Source organism: Diaphorina citri, unplaced genomic scaffold, assembly GCF_000475195.1.
Source record: "Diaphorina citri unplaced genomic scaffold, Diaci psyllid genome assembly version 1.1 scaffold2369, whole genome shotgun sequence".
Lineage (NCBI taxonomy): Eukaryota > Metazoa > Arthropoda > Insecta > Hemiptera > Psyllidae > Diaphorina > Diaphorina citri.
This window is the reverse complement of record NW_007379793.1, coordinates 11,522-25,438: the sequence shown is the minus strand read 5'-3', so window position 1 is coordinate 25,438 and position 13,917 is coordinate 11,522. Positions and strand designations below refer to the sequence as shown.

General features: G+C 41.0%; 1 protein-coding gene across 1 annotated transcript in view; it reads left to right on the top strand.

Moving 5' to 3' along the window:
* Nucleotides 1–5,630: 5,630 nt before the first annotated feature.
* Nucleotides 5,631–13,917, top strand: part of LOC103518808 (la-related protein 1) — a 16,648-nt gene continuing 8,361 nt past the window's right edge. Inside the window, exons 1-6 of the mRNA XM_026830510.1 lie at nucleotides 5,631–5,775; nucleotides 6,472–6,478; nucleotides 8,097–8,295; nucleotides 10,265–10,416; nucleotides 11,040–11,169; nucleotides 12,190–12,299. Coding sequence (XP_026686311.1) covers nucleotides 5,770–5,775; nucleotides 6,472–6,478; nucleotides 8,097–8,295; nucleotides 10,265–10,416; nucleotides 11,040–11,169; nucleotides 12,190–12,299 — 604 coding nt within the window. The 5' untranslated portion in view covers nucleotides 5,631–5,769. The remainder of the gene's footprint in view (nucleotides 5,776–6,471; nucleotides 6,479–8,096; nucleotides 8,296–10,264; nucleotides 10,417–11,039; nucleotides 11,170–12,189; nucleotides 12,300–13,917) is intronic.

Genomic DNA, 13,917 nt, shown 5'->3' with positions numbered 1-13,917 from the left:
AGTAAGCAAAAAAAAAAAAAAAACATTCTATTTGCATTATAAACAACAGCACCCTACAAACCGTCCGAGACCGCGCGTCTCGTCTATCTTGCCTTTTGTCGGCTTGCTACTCGCTTTCTCGCTCTCTCCGCGTGTGCCCCCTGCTTCCGATTCGACACCATCAAGCGCCGCGAGCCGCTCGCTCCCATCCCCTCCGCCACCATGTTAACCCGGGTGTTGCCGTGTGTCATACTTACATCTATGCCAACTGCTGAACCAAGTACTCTGGCGTCGTCGGGGTCGCTCGGGCCGCGAGAACTCTCCTTCATCTGTGCCGTTCATCATGGGACGTTTCTACTTCGATGCCGGCTTACAACCAATATCTGGACGAGGCCACGCTGAGCGAGATGCGTGTCGTCAAACAGATGTGAGTGTGGACGAACCTTATTTTGTTTTTGTTTTTCGTTTAGCCTCTTTTATGTGTTCTTCTTAAGGGCGCCGGGGGCCACTAAGTTAGCGTTTGAAACTCGGTTTAAATTTAACTCTCGGATTAAACAATCTGATTGGCTTAAACCGAGATTAAAACTTAAACTTAGTTTAAACTAAATTTGTGGAACCGGCCCTCACGGTCTGTTATAGTACAAGACGTTTGCCTGGGAACCTGTGAAATATGGGTTCGAATCCCTATGAAAGGATGGATGTTATTTCCTCATTTGGAGAAATTGGTCTGAGAGAAGAACCCTTTCAGACAAAAAGTGTAAATTTGAAACCACCTTTTCAGTTGCTGTTGGTGTTTTTTATAACTCTCTGAGAGAAGAACCCTTTCAGACAAAAAGTGTAAATTTGAAACCACCTTTTCAGTTGCTGTTGGTGTTTTTTATAACTCTCTTTTTTTTTGACCGTCTTACTGTTGGTCTTGGTGGCGTATTGTATAAGACGTTGTCTCTCAACAAAAGATACTTCATGCAAATACCATTTCGTAGTTTTCTTCCCCCCCCCCTTAGTAAGTACTACTTCAGTGCAGACAATCTGGTCCGAGATATCTTCCTCAGAAAGAAGATGGATCCTGAAGGCTTTCTCCCAGTCACCCTCATAACTAGCTTTTCTCATTATATGCCCTTGTGTAAAATCCTTTAATCACATATATGTATTTTGTCTTCTCTCCCTAGTGAGTACTACTTCAGTGCAGACAATCTGGTCCGAGATATCTTCCTCAGAAAGAAGATGGACCCTGAGGGCTTTCTACCGGTCACCCTCATAGCTAGCTTTTCTCGAGTCCGCTCCCTCACTACAGATATCAACAGAGTCCTGCTCGCTATTCAGAAGTCAGACAAACTCGAACTGGTTGATAATTTCAAGGTAAATATGCTTCATTGCCTTGTAAGCGCTAGGCCGCGGGTTCGATTCCCGCCCGGGGCGGATTTTATCCTGATGGAATAATGTTCGTTCTCGGAAGGGCTGGCTTTCTCCTATCCTGTCTTCCTTCTCTCTTCGATTTCGGGGTGATAAGACCATAGCAGTTACAGTTCCCTCTGTTAAACCTCTTAAAAAAAAAAACTCTTGATCTAAAAAGACCAAGCAAATTATTGAATAGTTGGAAACATTAATTTCCCACTATTTTTGGCGAAGAAAACGTAGGGTAAGGCGGAAAACACCAGAACACCGGGGTTTACCAAATCAGAATTGAGATCTAGGATTGAGCTATATTTAACACCCAGTTCAACCCAGAATTGAAGCCAACTCCGACTTTGTAAAAACGCTGTCTAAAGGTGAATCAAATTATTGTTATCGCCGATACGAACGGCAAGCAGCGGAGCGACTATTTGCCCAACAACAATCATTTGCACTCGAATAATAATAAGGTAAGAAACGGGGGGAATTACTTTCCTGCCTTGATGGTGTAGTGGTCAAGACGCTCGCCTGGTTCAATCCCAGCCGAGGCATGGAATTTTATTCTCAAATCGTTTGAGGAAGGATTGGAGTTTTAAACCCTTTGGTGTCCGAAATTTCTCAAAAACTGAGGGTAATAGGGTGGAGTGAAAACCGGAGTGGTAGGCTAGATTAGGGCAATTCTGATACACTAAATTTTCGGGGTGGATTTTGAGACACCATTTTAAAAGGTCTCAAATAAAAAGGTTTTTAATATAAACTTCTTTATTTACTAGAGGCGCATGGGCTATATATAAAATTTTAGTCGGGCCATTATCACGTGAATGATGCTGCTAACTTTCCAAGTTTATGGAACTGGTTAATGAAATAATTGAAAATTCAATGATAACTTTTAATAAGAAAAACGTCAATTTCATTGGCTTTTGATCCAGTGTTGCCAAAATATGGTCATACGTGGTGGTCCAATGGTCCATTGATAAAACTAGTTTCGTGATTCGGTGTTGATTATTTCTTCCTAAAAAAGGAACTTCTTTTTTGAAACTCAGGAAAACTTAGCACCTGTTTTTTCTTAAGTTTCATTTCAAAGTCGCAAAAAAATAAAAAAATATTAATAAATAAATAAATAAATAAATAAATAAATAAAATAAAATAAAAAAATATTAATAAAAAATCATTATCATAAATTTTGTTTTCAGTTGATGTGAAAGTTTCATCTGCAGAGACTAACGTCCCTAAGGTCCAGGTTAACCCTCTTGAGTCCCAACGGTCAGAGGATGATGATATCTTTGCTCCTGTTGGCGCTGACAACCCAGACGATTGGCAACAGGTAATTGATCGAATGAATTGAGTTTTTAAGTTTTATCTGAACGATTTTGCATTTCTACTTTCTATTATTGACTTTTTCTTGACGTGTCTTTAATTCATGAACGGTCGGTTTAAAATGTAAAAGTAAATTTACGTAAGAGCATACATATTTATTTTGATTTATAATGGTGCGGTAACTCTAAAATTTTGGCTTAAAAAAAAAATACCTATGTGTATCACCGCTATTTTTATTTCGTAGCAATGAAACAACTGCGGTCTGTGTCGTAGGATGCCCATCCCGTAGTATGCCTCCCATCAGATGGGCAAGAAGACACAATACTTCCCAGTTAGGTGCTGGGTCAACACGAGAACATCAGAAAGTAACCCGTTGAAATATTTACAATCGAAAAATGAGTACCTACAAATTTTCGTCGATTTTGGGAATCGAACCCGGGACCTTCTTCCTTAACGCCTTTATTTCTTTTATGTCACTCCTAAACGCCTTTATTTCTTTTGTGTCACTCCTTAACGCCTCCATTTCTTTTGTGTCACTCCTAAACGCCTTTATTTCTTTTGTGTCACTCCTAAACGCCTTTATTTCTTTTGTGTCACTCCTTAACGCCTTTATTTCTTTTGTGTCACTCCTTAACGCCTTTATTTCTTTTGTGTCACTCCTAAACGCCTTTATTTCTTTTGTGTCATTCCTGAACGCCTTTATTTCTTTTGTGTCACTCCTGAACGCCTTTATTTCTCTTGTGTCACTCCTGAACGCCTTTATTTCTTTTGTGTCACTCCTGAACGCCTTTATTTCTTTTGTGTCACTCCTAAACGCCTTTATTTCTTTTGTGTCATTCCTGAACGCCTTTATTTCTTTTGTGTCATTCCTGAACGCCTTTATTTCTTGTGTGTCACTCCTGAACGCCTTTATTTCTTTTGTGTCATTCCTGAACGCCTTTATTTCTCTTGTGTCACTCCTTAACGCCTTTATTTCTTTTGTGTCACTCCTGAACGCCTTTATTTATTTCTTCCCAGGTAAAGCGCCGTTCATCCAAGCCTGCCTCGCTATAACAACAACAACAGTTCGTACAACAATCGGTCACGTGACCATTCGAGACATAGCACCGGTAAGTCTGAAAATTGAGGTCAGGAGTCTAAGGGTTAGGTGGCAGAGAACGCCTCCGGCGTTGGCCTCGCCTAGTGGTTCCCTTCCCCTCGAGAGTCTATTATTATTCCCGGTTTCGCTGGTGTAGTGGTCAAGACGCTCGCCTGGTAATCGGGAGGGCGTGGGTTCGATCCTCGCCGAGACGTGGATTTTTTTTTCCTCAACATTGTTTGAGGATTTGGTCACAATAATGGAATTTTTTTCAATTCTCAAACCATGGTCACAAATTCCAACAAGCGCGCTAATATTTGCTCTGCCTGCACAAAATCAATACAACAAAATTTCAGAAGAGCAAGAAAAAAGGTTAAAATTACAAACTCTCTCCTCCTCTCGTCTCTCTAGGTACAATTTTGGTTCACCCTATAAGTAGGCCTACAGAAAAAATTTCCATCTCCTCCCGTCCCTGTACATTTTTGGTACACCATACAGAAAATTTTCAATTTCTTCCTATCTCTCTGTAAATTTTTGGTACATCCTATAAGAAATTTTCCAATTATTGTACTGGGAACGTAATAGGTACTCTGCGCCGAGTAACAGCAGTTTAAATGGCTTTACATTTTCGTGTTGTTATCAGGTCCAATATTTTTTAACTATCGGTACTTTGGGTACCTATTTTTTTTCATAATGAGAGAGAGGGGGGGGAAGAGAGAGGGAGGAGGAGAGAGAGAGGGGGGAAGAGAGAGGCTCATTATATGCCCTTGTGTAAAATCCTTTAATCACATATATGTATTTTGTCTTCTCTCCCTAGTGAGTACTACTTCAGTGCAGACAACCTGGTCCGAGATATCTTCCTCAGAAAGAAGATGGACCCTGAGGGCTTTCTGCCAGTCACCCTCATAGCTAGCTTCTCTCGAGTCCGCTCCCTCACTACAGATATCAACAGAGTGCTGCTCGCTATTCAGAAGTCAGACAAACTCGAACTGGTTGATAATTTCAAGGTAAATATGCTTCATCTTCCTCCTCCCTTCTACTCTTGATCTAAAAAGACCAAGCAAATTATTGAATAGTTGGGAACATTAATTTCCCACTATTTTTGGCGAAGAAAACGTAGGATAAGGTGGAAAACACCAGAACACCGGGGTTTACCAAATCAGAATTGAGATCTAGGATTGAACTATACTTAACATCCAGTTGAACCCAGAATTGAAGCCAACTCCGACTTCGTAAAAACGCTGTCTAAAGGTGAATCAAATTACCCCATCAGGATAAAATCCGCCCCGGGCGGGAATCGAACCCGCGGCCTAGCGCTTACAAGGCAGACGCACTACCAACTAAGCTGGCAGAAATGATGCTTACTTTTGCTGCCCGAATAGGACTAAAGCGTTTCTTTACACAAGCAGCAGGCTACTGCTATTATTTGTCGTTTATTAAATTTTTTAATATAGTGCTAGGCCTTTGGGGTCCTCTGATGATTGATTTCACTAATGACTTAATGAGAGATTTCACTAATGGAAGAAGTTTTAATGACCCAAAAAGGAGTTTTTAAAGATTCAAACAAGTTTTTAAAAACCACTCCTTTTTTGATTATTAAAAATTCCCTTTTGGGTGATTACAAATTCTCCCATTAGCGAAATCCCTCATTAAGTCATTTGTGAAATATACCAAGAATTCACGAATTAGCGGAAAATAACTTTTTTCAAGGCTTTAACGGCGGGATTCTCACTCTCCGAACATCTGTAGCAGTAAATGGACGTTTCAGTCTCACGCTTTCTGGCATATTGAAGTTTTTAGTCTCGCTCTGGCAGTATTCTAGCATATTGTACAGGGAATTATTTCTCTTTGGTATCATTTCAGGTTCTTACAAGACAGTGAACGTGATAACTCAAGAGGACTTTGAGAAGTTGGTACCTCAGACTGCGCGCAAGATAAGCAACCCCGAGCATCCACCACCCCCACCCCCTCCACCCTCTCTCAGCTCAGACGCACACCTCCTCATGACAGTACTGCAGGTAAGACGTAGCTTAACCCAAGTTTTCTATGGTCCATTATCACTCCTCTACCCCTTCTCTCTCAAGCCTTTATCAACCTTATCTCTTCACATCAGTTTTGGTCTTCTCCTCTTTCTCTTTCGCTGTATAACTAGTTTCTCTACTTTTTTTACCCATGTGACTCTCGTATCTCCTCTCTTCAGTCTCTACATGCCCAAACTATCTCGATCTCCATCTAAGTAGACGTCCACAACGGATAACCAACCATCGACCCTCGCCTTGTCCTGACCCAAGAGAAAAATAAACAAACCATGCTAATGAATAATAGAAGCGTCCTCAACGGAGCACTGACCATAGTATCGACCCTCGCAGAAAATGAAAAAAATAACCTGATCATTTTTTCTGCGATGGTCCATGGTATCGGCGAGAATCAATGGTCTATGGCCGCGCAATAACTTCTCCTAGATTCGTAGAAGCTTATCCCATACTTTAGAGCTATTTAGCCCCTACACATAAGCCTCAGATTGGGCTTTTTGTGTATCGAGTTAAGCACTAAGCTCTTACCTTTCCAATTAATTTTTCCAGGAGGCCAAATCCAAATCGGGCCGCGAATCACAACGTCGGAAGACCCCCCGGTTCTACGCGGTAGTCAAAGATCCAGAGTCCTCATCCAGGACCAAGGGAGTGAAAAGGAAGACCCGCCATAGTCAGGACCCTCCGGTAGAACATCACGTAGGATGGATATTGGATGTCAAGGAACATCGGCCTAGAACATCGTCTGTGTAAGTTGATCAACTCAATATGAATAGAACTTCCTTTGGAAGTTCCTAAATTGGAAGCCTAAATGAAGAAGAAATTCATCAGGCAACAGAAACAAACTTTCAATACCCTCTAAAAAATGGGTAGCTATTAAGTATTTTCATAGAACATAATACAGCAAGCAAAAAGAGTCTTTAATGGTCTTAATCTATTAACAGAAACGAACCACTGAACAAAGAGAACTGGGAGTAAAAAATCTTTTGGTCCATTAAAACTCATTGCTTGATGCTATCCAATTCATATGAATTTGATGGCACATTCGTTCTCTTTTGACGAAATTTTTGATGGCAAATTCGAGGAAATCAGGCTGTATGTCGTAAATTATTGGTGTAAAAAAAAAGTGGATATAACTTTCGAAATTTTTTGATATTGGCTTGTTACAAGCGCATATTTCGTGAACCATCATTCCTAGAACCCTTACATGTACACCGATTGATTTCTCGTGAAAAGTTACATAGGAAAGACTCCTTGGTCATCTTAAATACTCTAATGGAAACTCTTGTAAAAAAAAAATCATGTTGAAATATTTGGAGAGATCACAGAGAGGAGAGAGAGAGCAGAGAGAACCTTCCAGTCTGAAAGCAGAAAAGAGAATGAGCTCTGACAAAAATCTAGGTCTGAAGAAACCTCCCCTTGACCCCCTACTACCAAAAACCATGTAGGGGGTCAGGGGAAATGTAGGGGGTTAATGGAAACTCTTGTTGAAAAAAAATCATGTTGAAATATTTGGAGATATCACAGAGAGGAGAGAGGGTGCAGAGAGAACCTTCCAGTCTGAAAGCAGAAGAGAGAATGAGCTCTGATAAAAATCTAGGTCTGAAGAAACCTCCCCTTGACCCCCTACTACCAAAAACCATGTAGGGGGTCAGGGGAAATGTAGGGGGTTGAGGGGAGGATTCTCCTACATTTTGACCATAGGTTTGAAGTTTGGACTTAATTTACTCATTTCCCCTTCATTTTCATAAGTGGAAGGTCCTCATCGATTCTTCTGTGATGAGTCACCTATTCGCGGTTGGTTCGCGGTATCTGCGGTTGTTCGCGGTATTCGCGGATTGTTCGCGGTATCCGCGGTGAGTTCGCGGTATCCGCGGTGAGTTCGCGGTATTCGCGTTTTGTTCGCGGTATTCGCGTTTTGTTCGCGGTATTCGCGTTTTGTTCGCGGTATTCGCGTTTTGTTCGCGGTATTCGCGTTTTGTTCCCGGTATTCGCGTTTTGTTCGCGGTATTCGCGGTTTGTTCGCGATATTCGCAGTTATGGGTTCGATCTCAGGCAAACGCAGATTTTTTTCAGCTCTTTTTTTTTATCGCAAGTAATTGATGAAACCGAAACTATGCTAATGAATAGAAGCGTCCTCAATGAAGCCTTAACCATAGTACCGACCCTCGCAGAGTATCAAGAAAATGAGTATTTTTTCTGTGCTGGTTGATGGTCTTGGCAAGGGTCAATGGTCTATGGTTGCGCACGAACCTCTCACATTTCCAATTTATTCATCCACATTTCCTATTAATTTTTCTAGGAGGCCAAGGCCAAATCGGGCCGCGAATCACAACGTCGGAAGACCCCCCGCTTCTACGCGGTAGTCAAAGATCCAGAGTCCTCATCCAGGACCAAGGGAGTGAAGAGGAAGACCCGCCATAGTCAGGACCCTCCGGTAGAACATCATGTAGGATGGATATTGGATGTCAAGGAACATCGGCCTAGAACATCGTCTGTGTAAGTTGATCAACTCAATATGAATGAAGCCTAAATGAAGAAGAAATTAATCAGGCAACAGAAACCAACTTTCAAATATTTTTTGTTTTCTAATTTTTGATGACCATATTCTTGTTCCAATTTTTCCATCTTTGCTTCGCTTCTTTCCATTTCCAAGTTTTTTTTTCCTTGTCTTCTTTCTCTTTTATTTCTATTATTCTGTGTAAGTTGTGTAAGTTGATCACACATCGTCTGTGTAAGTTGATCAACTCAATATGAATAGAACTTCCTTTGGAAGTTCCTAAATTGGAAGCCTAAATTAAGAAGAAATTAATCAGGCAACAGAAACCAACTTTCAATACCCTCTAAAAAATGGGTAGCTATTAGGTATTTTCATAGAACATAATACAGAAAGCAAAAAGAGTCTTTAATGGTCTTAATCTATTAACAGAAACGAAGCACTGAACAAGCTACTTAAATTTTCTCGCAAAAATTTTGCCTGCGGCGCTGTAATTTTGTGTTCTATAGAAACGTATTGGGGGGGGGAGGTTTGCTGCTGCCGTTGTTGTTATTGCTGCTGCTGTCGCTGTTGTTGCTGCTGCTGTCGCTGTTGTTGTTGTTGCTGTTGTTGCTGCTAAGAAACGAACCACTGAACAAAGAGAACTGGGAGTAAAAAATCTTTTGGTCCATTAAAATTCACTGCTTGATGCTATCCAATTCATGTGAATTTGATGGCACATTCGTTCTCTTTTGACAAAATTTTTGATGGCAAATTCGAGGAAATCAGGCTGTATGTCGTAAACTATTGGTGTAAAAAAAAAGTGGATATAACTTTCGAAATTTTTTGATATTGGCTTGTTACAAGCGCATATTTCGTGAACCATCATTCCTAGAACCCTTACATGTACACCGATTGATTTCTCGTGAAAAGTTACATAGGAAAGACTCCTTGGTCATCTTAAATACTCTAATGGAAACTCTTGTAAAAAAAAAATCATGTTGAAATATTTGGAGAGATCACAGAGAGGAGAGAGAGAGCAGAGAGAACCTTCCAGTCTGAAAGCAGAAAAGAGAATGAGCTCTGACAAAAATCTAGGTCTGAAGAAACCTCCCCTTGACCCCCTACTACCAAAAACCATGTAGGGGGTCAGGGGAAATGTAGGGGGTTGAGGGGAGGATTCTCCTACATTTTGACCATAGGTTTGAAGTTTGGAATTAATTTACTCATTTCCCCTTCATTTTCATAAGTAGAAGGTCCTCATCGATTCTTCTGTGATAAGTCACCTATTCGCGGTTTGCTCGTGGTATTCGCGGTTGGCTCGCGGTATCTGCAGTTGTTCGCGGTATTCGCGGATTGTTCGCGGTATCCGCGGTTTGTTCGCGGTATCCGCGGATTGTTCACGGTATCCGCGGTTTGTTCGCGTTATCCGCGGTTTGTTCGCGGTATCCGCGGTTTGTTCGCGGTATCCGCGGATTGTTCACGGTATCCGCGGTTTGTTCGCGTTATCCGCGGTTTGTTCGCGGTATCCGCGGTTTGTTCGCGGTATCCGCGGATTGTTCACGGTATCCGCGGTTTGTTCGCGTTATCCGCGGTTTGTTCGCGGTATCCGCGATTTGTTCGCGGTATTCGCGTATTGTTCGCGGTATCCGCGGTTTGTTCGCGGTATCCGCGGTTTGTTCGCGGTATCCGCGGTTTGTTCGCGGTATCCGCGGTTTGTTCGCGGTATCCGCGGTTTGTTCGCGGTATCCGCGGTTTGTTCGCGGTATCCGCGGTTTGTTCGCGGTATCCGCGGTTTGTTCGCGGTATCCGCGGTTTGTTCGCGGTATCCGCGGTTTGTTCGCGGTATCCGCGGTTTGTTCGCGGTATCCGCGGTTTGTTCGCGGTATCCGCGGTTTGTTCGCGGTATCCTCGAATAAACTACGGGCTAAAAAATTCCCGGAGGGACGGGCGTGACGGGCCCAGCTTGTTAAAATCTAATTTCTATTTCAGGAGTAGCACAGGCACTAGTCCTTGTTCGAGCGTACCCAATTCCCTGCCCAGCTTCCAGCATCCCTCACATGCGTTACTGAAAGAGCGTCATTTCACTCAGGAAGCATACCATAAGTATCACTCACGCTGTCTTCGAGAAAGATCTCGTCTAGGTAAGAACACAATAAAAGATCCTAAGAATGAAATGCTTAGATCTTGGGTGCCTTGAAAAGCTTGGATTTTGAGAATCTTGTTGAAAAGCTTGGATCCTGAGAATCTTGAAAAGCTCATCTCTTGAATCTTGAAAAATTTAGTTTAGGTACCTTGAAAAACTCAGGTCTTGGGACCCGGAACCTTGAAAAGCTCAGTTTTTGAATCTTGAAATCATTAGCTTTGGATACCTTGAAGAGCTTAGCTCTTCAATCTTTAAAAATTTAGCTTTTAAAATAAAGCTTGAATCCTGAGAATCTTGAAAAGCATAAATCTTGGGTACCTTGAATAGGTTAGGTCCTGATAATATTGAAAAGCTCATGGGTACGTTTAAAAGCTTAGCTTTTGGGAATCTTGAAAAGCTTGGATCCTGAGAAACTTGAAAAGCTCAGCTCTTGGGTACCTTGAAAAGTACCTTTTGATAGTTTGGTAAAATTATAATGAAAAATTATTTCAAAGCTTAGCTTTTGGGAATCTTGAAAAGCTTGGATCCTGAGAAACTTGAAAAGCTCAGCTCTTGGGTACCTTGAAAAGTACCTTTTGGTAGTTCGGTAAAATTATAATGAAAAATTATTTTCTGTTTCAGGTCCAGGTAAATCTCAGGAGATGAACACCCTGTATAGATTCTGGTCGTTCTTCCTGCGGGATAACTTCAATCGGAATATGTACAAGGAGTTCCGATCCTTGGCCCGTGAAGATGCTAGTCTGGGCTTCAGGTGAGAATCCTTTTTTTTTTTTTTCATATTCATCGTCTTTATGGTAGCGTCTTCTATTCAGAAGGTTGCTGCCTCCATGCGTCTCTATCTTGTGCCATTCTCTTGCAGTTCTCATAGGTTGTTGTGTTGGTCCATTCAATGATTGCGGGATAACTTCAATCGGAATATGTACAAGGAGTTCCGATCCTTGGCCCGTGAAGATGCTAGTCTGGGCTTCAGGTGAGAATCCTTGTTTTTCATATTCATCGTCTTTATGGTAGCGTCTTCTATTCAGAAGGTTGCTTTATTATCCTCCAAACTTGCTGCCTCCATGCGTCTCTATCTTGTGCCATTCTCTTGCAGTTCTCATAGGTTGTTGTGTTGGTCCGTTCAATGATGTTGTCTATCCCCTTTTTTTTCCTCTGTCTTCCTCTGTCCCTCGTTCCTTCTATGATTTTTGCCAAGAGAGTGCCACTTGATCCACGGATGGTGTGCCCCACATACCTGGTTTTTCTTTGTTTGATTGTTAATATTATGTAAACTTTTTTTTTCTTTGCCCACCTCTGTGGCCGAGAGCACTGACTCTCAACCTGGAGGTGCTGGGTTCGAATCCTGGACAGGGCGGAAATTTTCCAACCAGATTTTTCCGTTCTTAGATAGGCATGGATGTAAAGTTGTAAAGCTTTAGAAATTTATTTGAAAGCTACAGCTAATTTATTCTAAAGCTAGAAATTTATATTCTAAAGCTTGTGTCGACTGAGGAGGAATCACCGATTATACTGACAATTTTGGTCAGGAATTGATCCATAGCAATGAAGATATTGGTCCAGTTTTAATATGAGAGTCAGATAGTAAGACCGTGTGTAATTTGCTAATTGGGCAAGTTTAGACAGGTACTTTAAAAGGTCGTACAAGGGTTGGGATATCGAATTGAAATATCGATAATTTTGACATGGAATGGAAATATCGATGTTTGATATCGAATCAATTTTCGATATGTCGAATGACCCAGTTTTATTGATGGTGTTGTTTGTGTTTCAGATATGGTTACGAGTGCCTGTTCAGATATTTCAGCTACGGATTGGAGAAGAAGTTCCGACCAGAGCTGTATGAGGACTTCCAAATTGAAACCATACATGACTATGAAAACGGTAAGGAATCGAACCCGCGGCCTAGCGTTTACAAGTCACTAGGGAGGGAACTCATGTATGCCGGTAATATTGAACTATTTCAAACTTGGTTATTTGGTGTAAAATTTATTAATTAGGGCTGGTGTTCTATTGAGATTGTGTGAATCATGGGTGAGAAAAATTTATCAGGACACGAGGTACACCACAGGGCTGTCTGGAAGAGACTGACAAGAAACGACGACCCTATGTTAATAGGAAAAGGCTAGGAAGAAGAAATCGGATTCTATTGTTTTCCTGCCTTAAACCTTTGTTTGTTTCTCAATGGAGGAGTTGCAATTGGGAAAATATAATAAAAGGTCGATTCCTACGTAAAAAGTTGTGAAAAATCCAAATCTGAGGTCAAAACTCGGAAAAAATAACTTTAAAAGGTCGAAAATTCAATTTTTAATTGCCGTCCTAATGAAAAAGTTCGAAGAGTTGTGAGGTCAGATTTCACGTCAAACTGCGCAGAAACGCTTGTGCACAACACAAAGGAAGCGGGAGTCATGAATTATGACGTCATTGCCTACGGGAGCATATCGAATGCCTTAACCTAGTTCGTACCAATACCATGTTCTGTTCTTAGCTAAGTTTTGCACTGCCATAATTTCGGTAAAATAATTAGTAGGTATGTACGCTTACATATCTTGTCGAGTTCAGTACGTTGTTGCCTGGAAAACGTATTCCATTAGAATGTTTGCGAAGGGTTAACTTTGGGACCGATTTTGCAATAATGTATGATCTTTAATAAATGGTGGGTTGGTTTCAAATGCTAGAAATTGACTATGAGGTCATTTTTCTCATAAATGAAAGTTTAGAAAGTCTTGGTAATAAAATTAGGAGATCCTTGGAAAAAGGCCATTCTTTTTTTTCAGTAGGAGGCCCTTGTTTCTCATAGACTTTTCGAAATTTTGAATTTCAACAAAAAATTCTGTGAGATTGATACAATTATATCTTTGAAAGAAGGACCAAATTTTCAGTAGGAATCAGTCCGAGTCCTTTTTCATAGACTTCCTCAAATATTGAATAAAAAAAATGTAAGTCTGTGAGAGTGAGATTGTAAGTCTTGTATCATAAATGTTTTTGTGTTCGGGTGAGGGGTATTTCTTGTTATCATCTGTACATACTTATTCTTTTTTTATACTTCCTGTATACAGAGTGGTGTAAAGGCCATTTCGGGGGAAATTGAGATTAGAGACTGGCGGGATTATTTGCTCAAAGAAGTTGATAGGGAAGAGATCCTCAATGCGCTTACAATGCCACACTGTATACAACTAACAAGACGAATTTCATCCCCTAAAAGGTCACATGTTAAGCTGTGTCCATACAAAGTCGACGGCCTTCGATCGACGAAGTGAATTTATGCTGTCGAGGCATTGTCCACGGCCGTCATCTATGTTGGAATATTTTGAGTGAAAATGTAACTTGATTGTTAATTTTTGACGTTCACGCACCATCCTATTCCTCCCTGAGGTGAAATTCGTCTAACCTTTCTTTTGTTGACATTTTTTGTATTAATATTGACTTCTTCTGTTTTCCATTATACTTTTTCATTTCAGGGGTTCTAGAGAGTAGACACTTGTGTATAGCTTTATTTTTT